This window comes from Penicillium concentricum, assembly GCF_028827145.1.
Source record: "Penicillium concentricum strain IBT 3081 chromosome Unknown utg000002l_segment0_segment0, whole genome shotgun sequence".
Lineage (NCBI taxonomy): Eukaryota > Fungi > Ascomycota > Eurotiomycetes > Eurotiales > Aspergillaceae > Penicillium > Penicillium concentricum.
The window spans coordinates 5,479,022-5,502,061 of record NW_026622755.1 but is presented as its reverse complement, the minus strand read 5'-3'; the positions used below and the strand labels follow the sequence as shown (position 1 = coordinate 5,502,061).

The following is a 23,040-nucleotide window of genomic DNA, read 5'->3' as shown; positions in this document are numbered from 1 at the left end:
ACTCCACCAATATGATATTGCCACAACCCCAACTTCACCTTCGATATTCCTCTCTCTCTCTCTCTCTTCCCCCTCCCCGGTACTTTTTTTTCCTTAATTTTCTGGTGATCGCGTGGCGTCTTTGCTGTGAGAGATCCCCTTTCTTAACCCTTTATACTCCGTACTCCGTACCCCATACCCCGTGGGCCTTAACACCCTTTTTTATATCATATTGCTTCCCCCCCCCCCCCCCTCCTCTCCGAGCGCATCCCTTCTTCGAAGTCTACCGATTCCTGGATGGTGAGATTGTGTGGCCATGAGTACCACTGAATTCCACACCGACCAGCTATCGGACCATCCCAGCCCAGCTCCGAGCAACGCGGGCTCGACGGGGACTTCGGGCATTACGGTGCGCAACGGTCCACAAGGCCAACCGCTGAGTTTCAGAAGGTAAGCCAGTTCTGCTTTAGTTCTTTGATATTGGCGAGATGGTGTTCTGGTCTGATTTGTGGGGAGTGTGCGGGCGCAAAGTTGAGAGACAGGGGTTTTTCGGCTTTTCGAATCCCCTGTATCTGAAGGAAAACTCTTCCAGTTAAGCATTCTTATGCGCTTGCTAATTCGTTTTATCTAATCTTAGACAACGTGCATCACGCGCGTGCGAGGTACGTCTGGATTTTTAGGGAGACGCGACTCTGGGGCCGAGGTTCTTACGCACCTCGGCTCAGTTCCTTATCGCGATACATTTCTCTCCCCCTTTGGTCTTGGATTTGGACAAAATGTGGCTGACATTTCTTCTTTGACTCAATTAGACATGTCATGCTCGCAAGGTGAGTTTGTCCTCGGTCGCACCTTTTTTTTTTCTGTACATTCTAACCTGTTCCCGTCGCCTAGGTTCGATGTGATGCAGCCAGTCTCGGAGTGCCTTGCACCAATTGTGTCGCTTTCTCTATCGAGTGCAAGATCCCATCTCCAAAACGAAAGAAGAACAATCAGAACAAGAGCAAGGAAGATAATCAGTATGACGACAGTCCACCGCAAACTGCCTCCTCAATTGTAGATGCTGCGGTTGCTCACTTCCGACCCACGAGTACTGAGGAGCCAGCCGGTTCGATATCCGGCTCTATCTCTGCGTCTAGGGAAAAGGAGAAAAGTTCAGACTCGGATGAAAAGAACGATGCCTTTGGATACCCGAACAACCGCATGGGCGTCGACGGCATGCCCAATACCTCCCTCTCCGACGCGGAGGCCGCTCAACAAGCTTCGGCCGATAACGCCTATGCCCAATTCATGAAGCCCAAGTTTGCCCGTGCTCCGATAAAAGAGGCTGGCCGGGTGGCGTACTTGGGCGAGTCGTCGAATCTGTCTCTTCTGGTCCAAGACCGCCATGGAACAACAGATGTCGTGCATTATCCACTCCCACCAAATATCAGAGGATCCCGCGCCCGGTTAACGGACCTGGACAACTTGGAAATTGATATCCTGCATCAGCGAGGCGCATTCCTGCTCCCGCCCAAACCGCTGTGTGATGAACTGGTTGACGCCTACTTCAAATGGGTGGCGCCCGTCGTGCCGATTATCAACAAGAGTCGCTTTATGCGTCACTACCGTGATCCCAAGAACCCGCCCTCGTTACTGCTGCTGCAGGCAATTTTGCTGGCAGGGTCGAGAGTCTGCACTAACCAGCAGCTTATGGATGCGAATGGCTCGACAACCCCTGCGGCCATGACTTTCTACAAGCGTGCCAAGGCGTTGTACGATGCTAACTACGAGGATGACCGTGTGACTATCGTGCAGGCATTGGTGCTTTTGGGTTGGTACTGGGAGGGACCGGAAGGTGAGTTCCCAATCCATATTAGTCTATCCTAATGGCTTTTCTGACTAGTTACAGATGTCACCAAGAACGTCTTCTACTGGACACGGGTCGCTATGGTGGTAGCTCAGGGTTCTGGAATGCACCGCAGCGTCGAAATGTCCCAGCTTAATAAACCAGACAAACGACTCTGGAAGAGAATCTGGTGGACCCTGTTTACCCGGGATCGCTCTGTCGCTGTCGCACTGGGGCGACCGATTGGAATCAATACAGATGACTCGGATGTTGAGATGGTGACGGAGGACGATTTCATCGAGGATGAGCTCGACATTGTCGCCGAATACCCATCAGATCCTGTCCATGTCCAATTCTTCCTGCAGTATGTCAAGCTGTGCGAGATCATGGGCTTGGTTTTGTCACAGCAGTACTCTGTGGCTTCGAAGTCACGACGTATGAATGCAATGGATCTCACCCACTCAGACATGGCCCTCGCCGATTGGCTGCAAAACTGTCCTAAAGAAGTATGCTGGCAACGCTCTAGGCATCATTTCTGGGCAGCTCTCTTGCACTCTAATTATTACACTACGCTCTGTCTTCTTCACAGGGCTCATATGCCGCCTGCCTCGTCCGCGCCCAATAACTACAGGGTCGAAGAAATGGCTTATCCGTCGCGAACAATTGCCTTCCAAGCTGCAGGCATGATCACCTCTATTGTCGAAAACCTACAGGCGCATGGGGAGATCCGGTACACGCCAGCCTTCATTGTCTACAGTTTATTCTCTGCCTTGATTATGCACGTGTACCAAATGCGTTCCTCGGTTCCTTCGATCGTGGCCACCTGCCAGGAAAGAATCAACGTCTGCATGCTAGCCCTCAAGGATGTATCAAAGGTCTGGCTGGTGGCAAAGATGGTGAACACCTTGTTCGAGTCTATCCTCGGAAACAAGGTGTTGGAAGAACGACTCCAGAAAGCTGCAGGCCGGAGACATCAGCGTACACGGCATGGAGAATCATCTTCCTCCAAGAGGCACGACCCGCCAAAACGCAAATTCGATGATATGGACATCGGCATGCCAAATGGCGGGCCTACGCCCCCTGTGTCATATGAGCGCTCCCGGCCCCAGACACCCGCTGTCACCCCCTCTCGGGAATTGAACCAACCCCCTCCCGGTGGTCAACAATCACCAAACAACCACCGCGCTCCTCACGATCCAATGACCGGAACGGGTAATTCCCGAGCCAACACCAGGCCTACAACCCCGTTCAATGGCCAATTCTCTTTACCAGCCACACCCCCCGATTTCTTCCTAGTAACCCGCACCTCGCCCAACCTCTCCCCCTCCCTCTGGGAGAACTTCCAGCCCGATCAACTCTTTCCAGACGGCACCGCCTTCTTTCCGGAGTTGACATCGCCACCCCAGCCTGCTGCAGTGGACCCGTCCCTCCAGATCCCATCCCAAATGCCCCCGGGCATGACCCCGCGCCCTAATCCCATGATGAACAACCAGCCGCAGCCCGTCTCGGGCCGTAGCATGTCTGTCTCCCATGGTAGTCCACCGGTAATGTCGGGACTGCCGGGCGCGATGGGAATGCATCCCAACCCGCCGCAACAGATGTTTGGCATGGAGGGCCAGCACCAGCAAGCGTGGCCGCCCATGCACGGTCTCGACGGCACTATGAGTGGAGCTGCAATGGACGCTGCTAGCCAGGACAATGATACCTGGAGTAGTAGTTCCCGTAGCGGGCCGACTGCTCCAACAACGCTGAATGTCGAGGACTGGTATGTCTCGCAAACGCCTTGTGGTTTTGTGGTTTTATATAATATTATTTTGCTAATGCGCAACAGGTTCCAGTTCTTTGGCATCAACGGCGGTTTCGGCGATCTGGCTGCATAAACAACCACGATCTAGACTAGTTACGCTTCATGTTTATGTTGTTACGCTTTACCTGTCGAGAGTGGACTTTGGGGGCTTGGAGTATAAATTACACCTACAAAGTACACCCGGAGTTCCTTTGCAGACCCTAATCTACTTGTTATGCTGGTATATACTTTCATCTTTTGGAGCTTTTCTTTTTCCGGTCTCAAAACGGATTGCTTTTGAGGCGAGGTGGGTGCGGCGGCGTTTGGTGTGGGATCGTCTGTTCTGTCTTAGGGACGATCTGGTTTATGAATATCCATGGATGAGGTTGGTAATCTTTTTGATTATTCTCTTGCGTCTTCTGTTATCTCTGATTTGGGTTATATTGGGAAAACTTCATGGACTGGCATCCTGAGGGAGTTGGGATTGGGAGTATATACAATTTTCAATTGCTGGTATTCACATATATCTATATTATTCTACTTTATCCAAGCATAAGCCTATAGCATTAAGCCAGATTAAAAATAATTAAAAATAAGGAAGCGATGCATCTCATATCCCGGCCCGCGACGCGTCAAGTCGCGTCTTATCACAGTAAATAACCCACCTGTCAACTTATTTCAAGCCTTTTAAACCCGACGGTTGACCTTCCCGAGGCTACCGCTGATGCCAATGATCCCCGGGGCTGGCGAAAGGCATTAGCAAAGCTGAAGAGGAACAATGATGGGCGCCTGGGTGGTGATTCGAAGGACATCACATATTGGGCGCCTGCCGAGCGCAAGAAGGCTGGCTGCTTTTGACAAGAAGGACCCCATTTTCCCGGGGCGCCATGACTCATATCAAGCATGGTGAGATTATGGAGATGGGTGGCTGAACGGCTGTGTTTGTGTATATTAGGATCATTAAGATAAGGATTGTTGTCTACGTATGTATGGGTATAGTTTTTGAACTTGAATATAGCACGGTCATCACTGTATCCGAGGTAACTAAATGCCATAGGCCCCCAAAGGATCAGCCCCCATATCTACCTTTAACTGTTGCAGCTTCTTTACACGCCTGACCAGAGTCCCAACCAAGATCGGACCGATCAATGTACAGAGCGAGATTGCCCAGATGACCACTAGATAGATCTCAGACGGTCCTTCGGAAGATTCATTAGAGAACATCCCCTTGCTTTCGGCAATTGAAGCAATGAGGTATCCCACTTCGCCTCGGGCAATCATTGCCAATCCCAGTATAGCAGGCGGATACAAGGACTTGGGTTTGGGGGGAGGGAAATGCGGGAACCGGGGCGAGAAGTGAGTGCAGGAGATCTGTTTGTTGGCCAAGACTCATTTCTAGCATTATCCAGGGTTGAAACTTCTGCGCTGTCATCTTGAGTTGCTAGTCTTTGTGGGGCTTTCTTGCTTTGGTTCGAGTTTCTGCTGATGGGCTGAGGATTCGCACAGTAGGAATGAACGTATGTAAACGGTTTCTTAATGGTAGAGACTAGCCCCGACACAGGGCTCGGAGAGAATCGAACGAGCCACAGGCCTGTGATCATTTTTCCAATTGCCATCAGCATGGCGTAGATAATCCCACGCCATACAACCTGGCCTGAGAACATTTTGGTGATGGGAATTGCGAATCCGATGGATGCCTGCTGATGTTAATACGTCCCTTCTTAGATTGAATGTAAGGACTCACAAAGAAAAAAGGGAGAAGAAGTCGGTTAACCGGCGCTTTATAATATTTGCTGTAGATGAGTTCGCCCGTAGGTATATCATCATGGGTTATTTCTGTTTCCTGGGTTTGCACACGTGGAGAGTGTGTCTCTTCAGTACGCCAGTTCTTGCTATTCCGCGTGCTTCCTTGGTGGTTGGGAGTCTGCTCATGAGAGTCACTAGACTGTGAGCCAGCAATTGATGTTTTCGTCTCAGCTACTAGCCCATCAAACCAAGAGACAATCACCCCAGCAAGGTAGGCAGCAAAGAGACTCGAAGTTCCAGCATACGTTGCACCAGCCACGATCCCAACTAACACACATGTCTGTGCAAGGAAAGCAAATTGTGCAGTCCCCACAGAAGCTGGGAACTTGTCTTTGCAGCCAAGCAATTTCTTGAATCCTGGATGTAGACAGAATGCACACAACAATAGAAGACCAACAGCGAAACCAATGGAAACCAAAGCAGGTCGAATTACATTTACAGCACTGAATGAGTCGGTACTTCCAAGATTAGAAATAATCTGAACCATGACCAGACCGAGCACATCGTCTAGCATTGCAGCACTAGTGGTGACTATGCCGAGCCTTGTAGTTGTTAGCTGGGTGGTTGAGAGTATGGTAAATGTGGTGCCGAGACTAGTTGCGCTCAGGGCTGCACCAGCTGCGAAGGACTGAAGAAAAGTCGCCGATAGAAGTTCCTTGAGAATGAATGACAACCCCATTGGGACACAGATTCCAGTGATAGCAACGGCTGTCGAAAGAAGGATGTTTGCCTTCAAGGACTTGGTTGAAGTTGACAGACCGCCTGTTTATTGTAAGAGAATCTGTCCAACAAGGAAAGAGAAAGGTATACGAGTGATTTACCTTCATAGATCAAGAGTATCAGGCCTAAATACCCAATCTGCTGGACCACTCGTTCTGTCTCTTGATCAAACCATTGTGCCCCGGGGGTGCCCCACAAGACACCGATGAAGAGTTGGCCGATTAACCCACAGTAGAGGAGTCTGTCCAGGCAGGTGTTGGCTATGTTCAGGGTCAAAAGAAATCCGGTGTAGTTGAGGACTGTTTTGATTGATGGTTCGTGATAGGCAAATGCCGATTCCGATTCGGATGCCATCTTTGTTGCTCCTCTCTAGCTAAGGTATTGAAGGTCCTTGGGTATTTTTTCCAGATTTCAAACTCCATGTAGGTGTCTAATTAGAGGGTAAAGGACAAGTGCAATTAGATATGTAGACTGAGATGAGTGAAAGGCTTGGCAGTCCCCCTGGGCAGAGCCCTGGAGAGCCGAGTCGATGACTAACGAAAATTTGCGACTTTCTCAAGAGCATACATCGATATATTTCTTTGCTAGGAATATAAAAAATCCTAGAATGTGCAACAAAGAACTCTTGAGATGTACAAAGTATATACAAACCAATACTGGATATAATAACATATTCAACGTTCCACAGTCTATATATTCCGCGATCTACAAATCTCCTTACAAATTGTATTTTAATCCATATTCTAATCCATATTCTAATCCATATTCTAATCCATATTCTAATCCATATTCTAATCCATATTCTAATCCATATTCTAATCCATATTCTAATCCATATTCTAATCCATATTCTAATCCATATAAATTCATAAACATAAGTAAATTGTTGACTCATAAAACTCCACATACTTGCATGCCTAATCGGGACTAGTGGATGACGAAATCGCAATGGCCGTGGATCGACGAATCAGCGTCGACTCGGACGAGTCAGCTTGTCTGGGGGGGGGAAAGACGTGAGTGATTGGAGATTCGGTTTCTTCTGATTTTTATTCCTGTTCCCCCTTTTTGCTTCTTACATATTCTCCATTTGCTTTCAATACCCTCAATTACCATCTACACACTCTCTTTCTCCCCTCTCTGCCCCGCAGCGATGTCGGCCTCTGGAATTCCCAATGCCTCGGGGTCATCCAGCGGTGTAAAGAAGGGTTTCCCTCAGGTTGACCTGTCAGGCAATGACCTTCCACCTTCTCCTGCCCCGTCCAGCCCTCATACTGGTCGCCGGTACAATATTGCCACCGAGCTGGTCTTCACCGAGGGCAGTGACCAATACAATGCCAGCAGTGTTCCTATCTATCAGGTACAGATCCATCTCGGTGACAAAATGGTCCTTGCAAATGGATCTAAATGCTGACCATACTCAATCATTAAAGAGTGCCACCTTCAAACAAACTTCCAACGCCGGCGGTGGAGAATATGACTATACACGGTCCGGGAACCCCACTCGCACACACCTTGAGCGTCACTTGGCCAAGATCATGTCGGCACAGCGCGCCCTGGTGGTGTCCTCCGGCATGGCAGCCTTGGATGTGATTACAAGACTTCTCCGCCCCGGTGATGAGGTGGTTACCGGTGACGACCTCTACGGCGGCACCAACCGTCTGCTTAAGTATCTCTCCACCAACGGTGGAATCGTTGTGCACCATGTCGACACCACACAGCCTGAGAAGGTCGAGCAGGTGCTGAGCTCGAAGACAACCATGGTGCTGCTCGAGACCCCCACAAACCCCCTGATCAAGATCGTCGATATCGGAAAAATTGCTACCGCCGCTCACGAAGCCAATCCCGCCTGCATTGTCGCAGTGGATAACACCATGATGTCTCCTCTGCTTCTGAACCCACTAGATTTCGGCGCCGATGTCGTTTACGAGAGTGGCACCAAGTACCTCTCCGGTCACCACGACCTGATGGCCGGTGTCATTGCCGTGAACGACCTGCAGCTCGGAGAACGCCTATACTTCCCAATCAACGCATCGGGATGCGGCCTGTCACCGTTCGATTCTTGGCTATTACTGCGCGGCGTGAAGACGTTGAAGGTCCGAATGGACCAGCAGCAAAGCAATACCCAACGTATTGCCGAGTTCCTAGAATCGCATGGCTTCAAGGTGCGCTACCCCGGTTTGCGGTCCCACCCGCAATACGAACTCCACAATTCCATGGCGCGGGGCGCCGGTGCTGTCCTCTCGTTCGAGACTGGTGACACGGCCATTAGCGAGCGCATTGTGGAGAGCGCCAAGATTTGGGCTATCAGTGTCAGCTTTGGCTGTGTCAACAGTCTGATCAGTATGCCTTGCCGTATGAGTCATGCTAGCATTGACGCGAAGACCCGGGCGGAACGTGCTATGCCTGAAGACTTGATCCGGTTGTGTGTTGGTATTGAGGATGTGGATGACTTGATTGACGACTTGCAACGAGCGGTATGTATTATGTGACTCCCTTGCATAATTTGGATTTCTGCTAACTTTTTTTTTTCAGTTGGTGCAAGCAGGTGCGGTCAATGTCACTCTGGATGGTATTGAAGCTCGCTAGATAGTTAAAATCTTTGTATTTGGCGTTTGGGGGAATTTAAAATAAGAGTATAATGAAGCAAGCCTATACTCCATTGTATATTCATTTTATCTTCAATGTTGACAATGAAGACAATATAAACAGCCCTGGAGCGTTTATCCGGCAGATAAGCTATCGGGCCGGCATCGGAGAGCCGGCGCCGGGTCGCGCCCGGGTCATTCTCGTCCGAAGCTGGGGTACTCCGTAGATATAATTCAGATCTCGCATTTGTAATTCAATTCCTCTCATTTGATCTGTGTACTCTTTTACTCAATGCATAATCTCTCTCTTTTTCAAACTATATGAGTATGAATCGGGATGCTGTTACGCAAGATACAATATTTACAATGGCGACAATAAAGCAGGAACAGCCTCAGGAACGACAGGCCAGCACACGCCCGACAGCTTCAACATGGAATACCAAGGATATGGGCAAGCGACTCGGTGTCGATATCGCTAGCGCGGCAACAGCGGGTGCGCTGACCTGCCCATTAATCACCATCATTGATCGGTAATTACAGTCAAATACGTATTCAAATACAAGACTAATCCCTCCAGTGCAATCATGGAAAAAGCGTCCAAAGGCTTCCCAATCAGCCAAACAATCAAAAACTGCCTTCGATCGATGGTCGCTCGACCCAGCGGCTTCTTCTTCAGCACTCCATTCCTCCTCATCTACACCCTATACACATCAACCTACCTCACAGCAAACGCAATTGACACCCTCAGATCAACAACACACAACCAGCCCTACAATGCCATCGACACAGGCCTTCCCAAATTCTTCGCAACAACAATAGTCAACATGACAATCTGCGTCTACAAAGACGCGCGCTTCGCCAAAATGTTTGGCGCCTCTCCCCCTCCGAATCGCCAGCTAGAAGCAGCACCATGAACACAAACCCAGTCGCATGGAAGTATGGTTCTGCTCTCCGCGCACCATGCCCTCCATCCGCACCTACAGTACCAACCCTCCAAATACCAAAAGTCTCCTACGGCCTCTTCTGTCTCCGCGACAGCATCACCATCTGGGCTTCTTTCAATATCCCCGCCCTTATTGCGCCCTCGGTCCCAGACTTCCTCGCCTCAAGCCCAACTATGAAATCCAGCATCGCGCAATTCGCTTGTCCCGCTGCTATGCAGTTCGCTAGTACGCCCATGCACCTCCTCGGATTGGATCTTTATAATCGCCAGCCGGCCGGTGGTATGCATTGGACTGAACGTGTGGCGCGGATTCGTCGCGATTATGTGCCTAGTTGCTTTGCGCGCATGGGGAAGATCGTTCCTGCGTACGGTGTCGGTGGTGTGGTCAATGTGCGGATGAGAGATTCTTTGATGAAGAGAGTTGAGAGGGGAGAGTAATTTGTATTTGATTTGATATCAAAGGAAAGACAACGCTCCTTGTGGAGGTAGAAGGTAAGATTTCGGTGGGCTAATGACCTGATGATCTCTTCATTTTGTTTTCATTTAATGTTTAGATTTGCATTTCGTGATTGATCTTTTGATCTCACGTTTCTTCCTCATCTCTCCACTCTGGGATTAATGCTCGGCGTTTTTGTTTTTCGGGCTTTTTCCTCGGTGCTTCATATCCCCAGACTTTGTTTTATGATTTGGGCCGTGATTATTTTGGGTATCTCTTTCTCTACTATCTAGTTCATACTTAGATTGCTGTGTATTCACCTGGGATTTAGTAAAGACTCGGGCTTTAGACTGGTTTAGAGGGTCTTGGCCGTTAATAACTTGGATTTTCTTTGGATATCACTATTTCTCAGGAATTAGGTGGTAGATTGATATATACTCGGGGGCAATAAATAGGTACTTTAGTAGAAGAAAAGAGAAATAGAGCAAGATCAATCCAGCAGATAATACTCCATATCAAAAAGCACTCACCACCTATAGCAACCAGTTAGCCAATCGTCATAAAGTAGCAAGGAAACCAAAGGCTTACACAAAAGGCTCAGAATGCAAATACAGCTCCTCAACCTCGCCCCTAAGCACTCTGGCCTGCGCCAAAGCCGCTGCATTTCGAGTATCATGCAGCATAGAAGCAGGACCACAAACCAAAACCCCAACCCGCTGTTTCTTCTCAAGCTGCGTCCCTTGAACATGTGCCATCGCAACAGTGCGTGCAACGAGGCCAGGAATATCAGGCCGAGCATAGCGGTGAACACTCAAACTAAAACTTCCCGTGGTAGTGGTCTCAGCCGGCGGCACCTTGCCAGTCGTGCCCTTCACATCGTCCGACTCCGAAGTCGAGGAAATATTCGATCTCCGTTGATCAGTGACATGCACAGACACCGCAGTCTCGAATCCGTTGTCCGAGTCTGCGGATACCATGGTCGATTCTGAGAGCCGTGATTCGATCTCCTCGATATACCAATCTGCCATGGCGTGGTCACGGGTCGAGAAGACGACCTGGAGGTTCCGCCGGGGGGTGATCGTTTCTCGCTTGCCGGTGCGTTCATCCCCGTCAACCGGAGTGCTTCGTCTACCATGGCTAATGAGAACCCACCTCCCGAACCGCCGGCTATCACTAGGATCGTGTCGAATTGCGCCATGTGGGGTTCACTGACGCCGCCATAAGGTCCCTCTATTAGGATATTCTTCGTGCAGCCTGGACCCTTGGCGGCCATTGCTCTAAGGCGCCCGGTAACACCGCCGCGTGGTTTAATGTAGAATATTAGTTCTGAGGCTTTGCCTATTTCGTCTGGATTGCGACATGCGGAGGAGATGGTGAAGGGATGGGCGGTGAGTAGGTGTAGGTCTGATGTGAGGAAGCGCACGAATACGTGCTGGCCGGGGGTCCATTTGATGATTGATGGGGCTGCCACGCGGACAAGACCGCTGGGGAGGAGTTCGAGGGTTGCGTTGTGGACCCCGTGAATTAGATAAGTACGGGTATGGCTGGCTATCAGGCTTAGGAAGTAGATCACGCCCGAGACTATGAAGTAGTCCCTGCTATATGTTAACGTAAGGTCGTCATGGCACTCTTTGGCGTCGAACGTACCAGGAAGAGAGCCGAAAATCACAGTGAAGGAAGAAGAACACGATAAATACTACCGCCACAAAGATGTGCGTGGCTTTGAAGAATTCATAGAATCTATTGCTGTGTAATTGTTAAAACTTTTGTCTCCTAGACAGGCTAGGTGTGGACTTACCGAATGAATGGCAAAGACATGAGGGTTAGATATGTCTGTGAGATGAGAGACGCAACTCCTGTCCAGTAGACTACACTTGTCTTCCACTGATGCATCATGTCCCCTTTTCTGATGTGATATATGATATACGGGAATGTATGAATCAAGGCCAACACGAACATCGCATAACTAGTCCAGTGGTGGAACACTTGAAGTTTCTCATGCGGAATACCAGTCACTCCAGAGATCATGTTGGCTTTCGTGCTCAGTGCCCTAAGAGGATGTCAGCAACCGAATTGCATGCTCCGAATCCAATACCCACAGTACAAACGGAAGCAATGCAAGAGCCATCCAGCCCGATCGAGTCGCAATCGGAGGGCTACTTCCATAAGAAGCATCCGTCGGCCAGTAGTAAGGTTGTGGGCCGAGTGTCATCGCTATATAAAAGTTAGCCACCATAATTGACACATCTTCACAAGTCCAAGTCACTCACCGAAGAAGAATACAGCACCAACAGTCCCCAGAATTACCACACCCAGTGCCGGAGACCAATATCGTAGCGCAGGCAATCGATATCCACGATAAGACAAGTATCGTGAGACGGAAGTGAACATTCGCCATGGTCTAGTCCGTTTCACTCTATCTGGAGCGAGTCGTACAAGCAAGTTTGAGATTGTGAACACTCCAATCACCGCACACATGAAGTAGATTGTGTTTAGTGCATAAACATGGTCGGCTTGGTACCTGGCACATATATTCGATAAGCACATATACATGTAGGTAACTCGGAAAAAGGTACATACCAGTATCGCCAGGAATAGTTGCGATAGAGACATTGAGTTTCAGTCAATTTGCATTTGTCGGCGCGAGATGAATGAAGCATCACCGGCTGATCGAGCCAGGGTGTGCCTTCTGCCACCTCCATGTCCATCATCTTGTGCGACCGAAAATTGAGTGACACCAATACTTACGATATACGATCAAGGGAATACAGATATGATGAGATACCTAATGTATGATCGGCAGGTCTGGAACAAGTTTGCTTTTGGATTGTTGCGGAACTAAAAGCGGGATACCTCCTTTATTCTCCTTGTACCTGTCGAGGGACGTTGAATGATCATTCCAGTCATTTTAGTTCATCTCGCCAATCACCTGAAGGGATCTGCTCACTTTTGAGCACATTTTATGGATAGATGGAGTCTGGAATCATTCAGAGACTCGTGGTTGGTTGGAATGTCAAAAGGCTAAATGGATTAGAGCACATTTGCGCTTGATACCAAGTTGAATCAGAACATCCTAGGCCTATCACCCCTCGGAAAATAACATACATCATATATCTTCCATCTCCGAATATTCCGGGATTCTCTCAAATGCGAGCTATTCAACGCATGCGGAGCACTCGAGGCTCGAGCCACGGTGCATAACTGGTCTCTTACGTGTGGGAAGATGTGGTAAGAAGTCGAAACAGTCATAGGGTAGTATGCGCCAAACAACAAACTAAACCAATGAGAGTAATTGAAAATAATACCAAGAAAAAAAGAAGCAGGGGGAAAAAGAAAATCGAGGTACAATATGTCTGCATTGGGACTAGCGCCTCACATGGCAGATCCAACCCTACATTCCGCATTCTCCCAGTTGATTGCGCTATGATCCTAAGTCTCAGGTCCTCTGTTCAAGGGGCGCCACCGCAATGGAAACATTACCCCTGATAGGCCCCTTGGTAGTGGAGATCGGGCTCTCACACCCGATTTCATACATCCTTAGCGCACTGTGGCCTCCACGTACGCTGTCTGCTTCGATGCCCTTCGCCCGAAGCACGCTGGTAGCTACACGTGCCGAATCCCCATCGTAACATACCACGAGGACGTGATGTCGTCCCAGATCTGAGACCAAGACGTCATCGTTGAAAATCTTCTCCAGTTCTACCCATTGCGCTTCCAACAATCCCGGGTCGGAAAACGGTGACGCGCTATGAGGTCCAACACTGCATAATGGTAGATTCATCGAACCAGGGAGGTGCCACGTGTAGAAATCTTCCGTCTGGCGCAGGTCCACAACGCGATTCTGTGATTTGAGGGCAATCTCGCTCAATAAGCTTTGCGCAAGGGATCGTGATGATCCATAAAATTGCGGTAGAACATCTAATGCATCCCGCTCCCAGCTCTCGTCATATCGATGCAGGTCAACTTTTGTCAAGCGCTGGTGAATAGTGAATAGATTAGTTTTTTTTATTTTTATATTTTGACCAATGTGGACTCGCTAGGTGGTATTTACCTCATTTCGGATTGGGTGGAATTGCTGCTCGCCCAACTTTTGGAAGTACTCGTCGATGTACTGGTATGGTAGGTCACAACAGAGGAAGACACAGTGGGTTACGCCATCTGGCCCTGCGAGCTCAGATAAGGTTCCCGCAGCCTTGCGCTTTGCCAGCGTCTGGAAGAGTCCTTGGAGGTTGAACCCAGATGATGGGCCACAGACCAGTCCTTCTCGGCATAGATTCAGGGAGAGAGTATACGACTCGGCCGATCCAACTTCTTCGATGGTATCCACGGCTGCTCTCCAGGGAAACTCAACAGGGCGCATGAGAGCATATGACCTGGGACCAGGTACCCGGTCACCAGGGGCTGTGCAAACACCAAGTCGGTAAACAGATGGCTTCACATCTTTGAAATAGGTCCCCAGTCCGGTCATGGTACCAGATGTGCCCATACCAGCGCAGAGAACGTTTATTTCAGGCAGCTGCTTGAATATCTGTGGTCCGGTCCATCGGATATGGGACTTCCAGTTGTTGTTGTTCTCGTATTGGTTGGGATTGACTGTTGTCTCTGACTCCAGGGCCATTCTTCGGGCATTCTGAATACCTCCTCTTTCGTCCAATGGCTCTGGCTGAGACGGTCCACCGAACAAGGTAATGTCGAGACCGAAGAATTGCATCAGCTTCAGTTTTGCATCGCTAGTCTTGTTACTCAGGAAGGCCCGGGTATCGTTTACTCCGTGCATGACTCGGGCGACCATTGACATTGAAATCACTGTTGATCCGGAGCTGTATTCGATGATCTGGTCTGTCTTGCCAGGCACAACACTAGATTCGAGCATGTTCAGTGCTGGTCTCGTGTTAGCTTACAATTGGTGTTTAGTGTTCCCCTAGGACTTCTCATACCTGGCATTGCCTTGACATTGTTTGCCGGATGCATGGTCATCATTTTGGCATATATCCGCACCCCCTCTTGATGATAAGGATTCAAATGAGGTGGGAGCTCTACAAGGGGTAGAGGAGGCTGACAGTCCGGGTCGAAATATTTTTTCAGCGAGTTAGTGCCGAAGTACACATTGCGCTCGTTCATATTGGTCATTTTCTCGGAAGAATTGATCATCTTGCCCGGGATACCCTTAGTGCAAGATATAGATGTTGATAGTCGAGTAGCAGAAAGCCTCTACTGCGCGAGATTCAAGAGCAATCTTCTCGGGGGATGAAAACAGATATGAGAGAAGAAAATCCCGGGTTCATCTAGGCAATTATACAGAATAAATTTCCATGGCGGTCCATCACTTGCCCCTCCATCCTGTTGCGTCTTTCTTGGCGTCCAATAGCTAGGAAAGTAAGATATACTTGTACTCCACTAGTGAATATCCCGCACACGACTCAGATATGAGGGGCTTTAACGATATAGGTGGACACTGGAGGCCCTGGAAATTTGCTACTACGACGAACAAGGAAGTCGCGTGGAGTGATCTCGGGGATATCGAGACGGTCCAAGTATAGATCAGACCCTGTAAGGCATGCCTGTTTGTCACAGTAATTGGATATAGAAAGGTTGAAAACGGAATGGCTTGCACTGGATCTGCGTCATGCTCTCGTATTCTTGATGTCTGACTTGGCGATCTTCTACACAGGGTTTGGCAAGGTCCTCAGGAATGGATTCAATCCCACAGGTCCTCACATTTTAATTTCCTATTAGCTGAAAATACTCCGATATCCCGATATACTATTGTACTAAGCGGCGGGGACCTTGAGGGCGTTTGAGAAGTTTTGTCAACTTTGACACGCCGATCTTCTGTCAAGGTGCTCAGACTGCCGATCTATGAATGATCAAAATATGAATAGATTGAATTGATCATTCCGTTTTGGCCTCTTTGGGTGGTTTTTTTTCCTTTCTCTCTTTTCTTCCCTTTTTCTTATTTTACCACGTTTTTAGATTGGTGTATGTTTACTTTCTATCCCTTGAAATCAACACGCCATGACAGGGGTACTCGAAAATTCGAAACCAACAGAGGACTTCGCAGTCGAGAAGAATGTGACTAATGTCAGTTTCAACGAACAAACCAATTATGTGCCTAAGCGCACTATCATCACGGTTAGTGGATGAGGTGACAAGGAATGCATATATGGCCTAGCTAATGACAGCTCCTAGATCTTCCTGGCATGCTCAAGTGTTGACCTCCTGGCATTGATGGACCAGACGACCCTCGCGGCTAGTTTGTCTATCATAGGAAATGCATTGGGGGCCAGTGATCAGACCTCTTGGATTTCGGGCGGTTACTTCGTGTGAGTACTCCTTTCTTTTCTCTTGTAGTGATGATACTACTCGATCAAGCTAACAGTCACGGCACAGAACATCAACATGTTTCCAATTACTATATGGAAAACTATCCGACATCTGGTCTCGCAAGTTTGTGCTCTTTGTTGGCCTAGCCATCTTCTTCTTCGGGTCATTGGCAGCTTCTCTTGCGCAGACAGCCACGCAATTGATTGTCTTTCGTGCTTTCACAGGAGTTGGCGGCGGTGGTCTCATGACAGTCGCACAGATGATCGTCAGTGATGTTGTCCCTCTCCGTGAACGAGGCAAATATCAAGGCATTTTAGGTGCCGTCGTTGCTATTGCTAATGGCATTGGTCCTATCATTGGAGGTGCACTAGCCTCCATTTCACAAGACTCGTGGCGATGGATCTTCCGTTTGAATCTGCCACTCACTGCGTTAACCACGTTAGCTGTTTTGTTTTTTATGCCCCTTCGGAAAGTCACTGGCGACTGGAAAGTCAAGCTGAAGGCAATTGATTTCTTTGGTGCGCTTCTGGCTCTCGGCGGCACTTCGGTCTTGCTGCTTGGTTTGACTTGGGGCGGCGGCGAGTATGAATGGAACTCGGCGCATGTTATTGCAACTCTGGTCGCTGGGCTCACCATCTCTGTTGCTTTTGTTGTATGGCAATGGAAGGGTGCGTCGACTCCGCTGGTTCCAATGCATATCTTCCATGGTCGGATTGTGAACGGCGCGTGTTTGACCATGTTCATCAACGGGTGGAACTTTCTAGTGCAAGTTTACTATATTCCCACTTTCTATCAGCTGGTATTTGGATATTCAACGGTAAAAGCGGCTGCGATGCTGCTCCCTATTACCCTCATGCAAAGTATGGATCCTATTCTTGGTTGTGTTCCTGTGCTGACTTCTGTCGTAGCTCTCAGCAGCACAGGCTCCGGTCTTGTTGTACACTGGGTAGGCCGGTACCGTGAATGCATCCTGTTTGGATGGATTGTCTGGGCTGTTGGCCTTGGTCTTTTCTCGACACTTAATCAGCATTCGGGATTGGGAAAGCAGATTGGGTATGGCATTCTGACTGGTGTCGGGGTTGGAAATACTCTGCAGCCGTACGTGGACCCTTATCCTGGTCCACTAAATTTTGCTAACTCCCTCTAGCTCTCTCATTGCAGTTCAAGCCGGTGTTGAAAGACGGGATATGGCTGTAATAACTTCATTCAGGAAGTAAGTGGCGCCCACGGTGCTGGTAGTCATTTTATGAAGCTAACAATGAGCAGCTTCGTACGAAACCTCGGCGGTACTCTAGGTCTCGCTATTGCCGGAACAATAATGTAAGACTTCTTTCAAATATGTTGGCTCGTTCGCTTATTAACCAATACAGAAATAATATTGTCTCGTCGTCGATTTCAGTCCTCAATCTCGACGAATCTCAGTCCCGGTCTCTTCTCTCGAGCCCACAGAACTATCTGTCAAAGTTATCTGCAGAGGATGCTGAGCATGTCCGTGGTGTGCTAACACCGGCATATCAAAAGGGATTCCGTATCATTTTCATTGTCGGTGCATCCCTTGCAACCTTTGCTTTCTTTTTGGCCGTTTGGTTGATGCCACAGGTTGGTTTGAACCGAGCGGACGATCAAGCGTTGAAGGTAGAAGGGAAGAAACGACTCAACGGAGAGTTGGACGAAGAACAAAGAGAGAACTAGATCTAATCGGCTTTGATCACAAAAGGCCGGAGCACTCTATGGCCGATTTTGGCCCATAGAAGCATATAGACCATTGTCCAATATTCGTTGCACTATAATAGAAGTCCTAAATTCAAAGACCAGTCTCCAAGTGCCTAGCGTGCTGATTGCTGATCCCCAGTGCTACAAATAATAAAAGCCCATTTATCAGTTGCATATTTATTAGGGCTGAGTTCGGACAACCCCAGATTTTACCCCCTTAGTTAATAACTAGTTAGTTAGTTAGTTATAAAATAAGCTGCGTAAATAAGGCATTCAGGCACCAATTTCCCCTACTTAAAACTGGGGTTTGAACCCTGAGCGCTAACTATAAGACTGGGTACCTTAATTTATATCCACGATGTCTGAATCCTGAGATTTCCTGAATACGCAGCCACACCTGTGCTACGACCATGATACCTGGGGGAAAATTGAGGAGGTTGCTGATGGCTGGGTACTCCAGTTTCTCAGGCCTGACGTCTTAGGGCCAGTCGGAATATTTTTTAAATACCATACCCCTGACCCCAACATTAGCGAGGCCAAACTCTGGAGGCTCTCCGTGGAAAATTAGCAAATGTCGTCCATGGGCTTTCTAAGCCATCACTCCCCTAGATAGGCTCTCTTTGGACTACGGTGAATTATTCTACGTCGGAAGTGACCCACAGGCCTCTGTTAATGCCGATGAATGAACCAGTTCGACTAGGATCATTACCCTAATCTAATTCACCGTGTATCCATATTCGATACCTCATACTTTGAAGCCCTGATGGAGCTGCGTATTGCACATCTTATCAGAGAAATAAGGCCATTGGCTCAGTCGCTGACTTTGCAAGTTGGTTGCCAGATATCTCATAAACTCGCTTGAGATTATGGTTTCACTTTTAAAGAAGGCCCATTGAAATTGTGTGATGCTTACCTAGATAAAGTACCCGGTGTTAAGACATTAGGCATTATAGAACATGTGATTCTATTTAAACTCTTCAACTTCAACGCTTTCAGCATATTCCAAGAACGGAAACTGGTCAATTTTCATTCATATGAACTCTACAGAAGTTCTTCGGTTTTGAACAATATCACCAGGGCGTCATATCAGAATCAGGATCCCGCCTTCTTCGGAATAGATAAGTCTTTTGACCTTTAATTCGTGGGAATATCCCCCCTCACCTGGGTCAGCTCAAGCCTCCTGGCCCGTTGGAAGGAATGCAGCATCTCTGTCAGATCATCTATTTGCTATGTACGCCGTACTTGCCACTTGACATAAATTGATAGGCCCCATATTCCTAAATTGGTAAGTGGTCGCCTATCCGCCCCATATTTAGAGCTTATTTGAAGATCTATAAAGATAGTCATGATAATCATGTTTTTCTTCTATCTCCAACAATTCAAGCAATTGACAATCCAACATGTTGTCTTCTCTGGTCTTGACGGCCTTCGCTCTCCTGCCAGTAGTACATGCAGGTGTCCCGCACAAACGCTGCGGGCCATTAGCCAATTACTACAACCAAAAGATGGAGGACTGGGAAACCTACAATACTGGCGCTTGGCTCGACAACTGGTGGAACAGCAATAGCCAACTGATTGCCGACAACGGGGGCGGGTTTGCCGGTGCCTTCGGTCTATGGGCAATGGGAAGCCCAGACTGGACGTGTTTTGATGGCGGCCCAAGCTCAAACTGCGATCTGCCGGTGTGTGATAACCGAGTCCTCAATGGCCGCGGTGACGACACCCGCCCTGCATACTATGTCCTCGAATCCGTTAATCGCCTGCACGGTTACTTTGACGGCATTAGCGAGGCATTCACCACTACTTCTTTGGGTGCGGCTTTGTCCAAGGACAAATGGGCTGTCACTTTCTACAAGGATGCAGAGGTTAAGGGTCTCCTTGTACTCAGGGAGGTACTCAACGCCCTGATTATGATTATTGGTATTGGTGCTTCGCTTGCTGGACTAGGCCCTGTTGTTGCTGGTATAGCTGCTGGTGTTGGTGCTGCACTCGCCGGTGGTGCAAGTGGTGCTACTCTCGCTGCTATACCTGCTCAGTATGTGATATTTCTGTCTTGGAATGTTTGTCATCTCTGTATTGACAAATTAATAGTGAGAATGATACTTTCGACAAGTCTGCCGACCTAGGTGCAATTCTGGGCAGCATCATTGTGGACTCGATGAAGTCGTTCACGACCGCTAATAACCAGTTGATGCGTGGCCAAACGTATGGCAACGCAGATATTCGCCAATACATTGCCGGTGGAGCGTTTCTCACTTACCCAGGGGTCGACAAGAACGCCGTCACTGATCAAATGAACAGTATGATAGTTGGCACTGCCATTAATCAGTTATACCGTACTCAAAAGGTCTTTATTATGGGCGGCGGTGCCTGCGGCGATAACGAGGGAATCGGTTCTGGTCCCCAGGAGTCTGTCGTTTGCCGTGACGGCAAGGCCTGGTACCTATACTACTGGCAGGCGAACGATGTGATCTCCACTACCAACCACCAATGGGGATGGGTTAATCCGCCCCCTGGGCTTGACAAGCTAGGTCAGGGTGATTACGCAGGCGTCAAGGTTACCGTAAGTCTTGACATATAAAACCACAGGAGTTGCGTGATATTAACCTCTTCCTAGGATATCATCAACTCCTCTCTTGATGCCTACAATACCGCTGGCTATAAATACAATTCCACAGTAGCTGCCAATCGTGCCTTAGATGCCATCAAAAACTCTTGGGGAAGCCCCGGTGCCCAAGGTGCATCCTGGGAGGGTATTTTCACCATTCCGGTGTGTGATGTCGGCAATGCTATTGGCGCGAATTACTATGGGAAGGAGTATATTTTGCAGCCATACGGCCACGAGAGTCGCCCTGTCTGGTGCGGACCGATTTGCAAGGGCAATGCTCACACGGCGCAAGACGATGCTCAGACGACGAAAGACTTTATCACAGCGGCTAATATGGACAACTTCAAAAGCTTCAAGCATCTCTGCCCTGATAGCCAGCCGGAGCGTCCCGATCCCCATTACCCAGGGAGTCCATTGGTGGGCTGAATGATTGAATTTGCCCGGGCTATTAGACTACATGTCTTTTTTTTTTTTTTTTTCTTTCTCAAACTCATGGATTCCTCTTTGTAGCTACATGTAAATGATTGTTCTGGCAGATATTTTCTATTCATCTAGATGGGATATCAAAAGTAACAGCAATGCCAAACATATATTAGAGTTCAGTCTACTAAATATCTTAGAAAGACATAGGTAATGCAAGGATAAATGAAAGGTAGTCATCTCTGTTTCCTCAGTTCCCAATTAGGAATTCACCTTAGGAGTCGTCACCTCCGTTCCCTCCCTTAGCTGGGGTATAAATACCTCCCTCCCCCATTTTTCTCTCTCCTTTTTTTCTTCCTCCTTCACATCTCCTCTTTTCAGCTTCCAGAGTCTCCATCTACATAACACACCTTCATCCTTGTGTTACAGAGACATTCTAACTTGTTTCTAGAAATAATCCTGGTGACCATTTTGAATTATCTTCATTTCATAATATTACCCTGGTGTGATGGTACCACGGTGAAGACTACTATTAGTATTTCTTTTAACTTTACTTTCACTTGCCTTCTTCCATGATCTTTTTTTTATCTCAACATTTTCCTGTCTCGGCCTTCTGTCTTGACAACCACTTGTGACCACAACCATCCACCGTGACCACCATACACTATAGACTAAATATCATCCCCTTCACCCTCAAGTCATGGACACTCTAACTTGTTTCTAGAAATGACATTGATGTGACGGTGATACTATCCGCGGTGACGACAATCCACTCTGGTCTGTTATCTTGGACTCATCCATGGTGATGGGCTTTTCCACTCTCATTTGTCTTGGTTACTATGAACACCATTTATGGTGACAGCCTTTCTTCACTCTTGACCTTTCCACCCTTGCTTGACCTTCCATATTGACCAACAACCACCGTGACCACCGTCCATCATACGACAATCACTATCTATATCTACCGTGACCAAAGTCTTAACAACCATCTTTCAATAAACCACTATCCTTCAATCATCTTAACAACCATCCATCTTGACAACCATCCACAATGACCATATTCCACCATAGAGCCCTTCACCCACACTATCATGAACCTTCCATTAAGAGCCTTTCATCATCGGCATTTCACTATCACCACCATGGCCACCATATGCTTGATTGATAACAGCTGTCCGTCAGCTCGTTGGACAAACAAATATGCAATGGCTTCTCTATCGAGTCTGCCCCTTCTCATATTCAACTCTTCTGGTTAAACCGACGAACAAAGACAGCCTTGGAATCCCTCTTGGTCAACCAAGCCTCCACAAAGCTTCGCAGCCAGCCAGATATGGTCTCTCAGAACTTCTTGGTCATACAGCTGGCCTCCAAACAGTCACCACGGCAAACCCAGAAAACAGATGTGGCCTCACCAAGTCTTTTCGTCAACAAAATCTCCATCCTCGTGCCTCAGCCTCGTCCAATCATTGAGCAAGTCCACAAAAGACTTCGCATCAACAAACTTTACAGCAAAAGGACAAGGAAAAATTGTTCATCCTCGGCAAGGCTCACAATCAACAAGCCACATGTGCACTCATATTGAATAGTGCTTCCACAATTCCAAACATTTGGTCAACACAACTACTGTTGGGTGGATACATCATCCAGCAGACCCGTCCTTGGGGTCTTCAGTGGATGTCTTCATTAGGTTCAGCATATATTCTCACTATGGTTTTGGTGTTCTACCTCCCCCCTCCCCCCCCTCTCGTGTATTCATCCATAGATTGTATTTTGTTAAGCATCACGCGCAATTCAAGACATACCCTCCAACTTACTTCTCTGTTTTTAGACCTTATCAGTAAAGGTATTCAATTTAGGAGTACAAGACTGGTCTCAAAAAAAAGCCGTGCATTAGA

General features: G+C 48.2%; 8 protein-coding genes across 8 annotated transcripts; 5 read left to right on the top strand and 3 right to left on the bottom strand.

Annotated features, from left to right (window-relative positions):
• Positions 1-295: 295 nt before the first annotated feature.
• farA (CeGAL family transcription factor) lies at positions 296-3,684 on the top strand (the record flags this gene model as incomplete). The annotated part of the gene is made up of 6 exons (XM_056723484.1): positions 296-429; positions 617-641; positions 789-806; positions 871-1,813; positions 1,868-3,569; positions 3,636-3,684. The coding sequence occupies 6 exons, from the start codon at positions 296-298 to the stop codon at positions 3,682-3,684; spliced, it is 2,871 nt and encodes a 956-aa protein (XP_056579734.1).
• Positions 3,685-4,634: 950 nt separating this feature from the next.
• N7517_005753 (cation:proton antiporter) lies at positions 4,635-6,470 on the bottom strand (the record flags this gene model as incomplete). Its single annotated transcript, XM_056723483.1, has 4 exons — positions 4,635-4,961; positions 5,009-5,287; positions 5,335-6,158; positions 6,218-6,470. 4 exons carry the CDS (start codon positions 6,468-6,470, stop codon positions 4,635-4,637), a joined length of 1,683 nt encoding a protein of 560 aa, XP_056579733.1.
• Positions 6,471-7,266: 796 nt separating this feature from the next.
• On the top strand, positions 7,267-8,702 carry N7517_005752 (cystathionine beta-lyase STR3; the record flags this gene model as incomplete). Its single annotated transcript, XM_056723482.1, has 3 exons — positions 7,267-7,473; positions 7,547-8,590; positions 8,649-8,702. The coding sequence occupies 3 exons, from the start codon at positions 7,267-7,269 to the stop codon at positions 8,700-8,702; spliced, it is 1,305 nt and encodes a 434-aa protein (XP_056579732.1).
• A 320-nt stretch (positions 8,703-9,022) lies between these two features.
• On the top strand, positions 9,023-10,082 carry N7517_005751 (uncharacterized protein; the record flags this gene model as incomplete). Its single annotated transcript, XM_056723481.1, has 3 exons — positions 9,023-9,231; positions 9,279-9,566; positions 9,602-10,082. 3 exons carry the CDS (start codon positions 9,023-9,025, stop codon positions 10,080-10,082), a joined length of 978 nt encoding a protein of 325 aa, XP_056579731.1.
• Positions 10,083-10,664: 582 nt separating this feature from the next.
• On the bottom strand, positions 10,665-12,791 carry N7517_005750 (ferric reductase family protein; the record flags this gene model as incomplete). The annotated part of the gene is made up of 7 exons (XM_056723480.1): positions 10,665-11,208; positions 11,229-11,675; positions 11,728-11,820; positions 11,879-12,130; positions 12,180-12,294; positions 12,351-12,601; positions 12,661-12,791. The coding sequence occupies 7 exons, from the start codon at positions 12,789-12,791 to the stop codon at positions 10,665-10,667; spliced, it is 1,833 nt and encodes a 610-aa protein (XP_056579730.1).
• Positions 12,792-13,516: 725 nt separating this feature from the next.
• On the bottom strand, positions 13,517-15,231 carry N7517_005749 (putative cysteine synthase B; the record flags this gene model as incomplete). The annotated part of the gene is made up of 3 exons (XM_056723479.1): positions 13,517-14,056; positions 14,132-14,961; positions 15,018-15,231. The coding sequence occupies 3 exons, from the start codon at positions 15,229-15,231 to the stop codon at positions 13,517-13,519; spliced, it is 1,584 nt and encodes a 527-aa protein (XP_056579729.1).
• An 864-nt stretch (positions 15,232-16,095) lies between these two features.
• N7517_005748 (MDR family MFS transporter) lies at positions 16,096-18,096 on the top strand (the record flags this gene model as incomplete). The annotated part of the gene is made up of 7 exons (XM_056723478.1): positions 16,096-16,212; positions 16,270-16,403; positions 16,471-17,264; positions 17,313-17,502; positions 17,552-17,617; positions 17,671-17,724; positions 17,775-18,096. The coding sequence occupies 7 exons, from the start codon at positions 16,096-16,098 to the stop codon at positions 18,094-18,096; spliced, it is 1,677 nt and encodes a 558-aa protein (XP_056579728.1).
• A 1,421-nt stretch (positions 18,097-19,517) lies between these two features.
• N7517_005747 (uncharacterized protein) lies at positions 19,518-21,151 on the top strand (the record flags this gene model as incomplete). Its single annotated transcript, XM_056723477.1, has 3 exons — positions 19,518-20,152; positions 20,209-20,680; positions 20,735-21,151. 3 exons carry the CDS (start codon positions 19,518-19,520, stop codon positions 21,149-21,151), a joined length of 1,524 nt encoding a protein of 507 aa, XP_056579727.1.
• Positions 21,152-23,040: the final 1,889 nt, after the last annotated feature.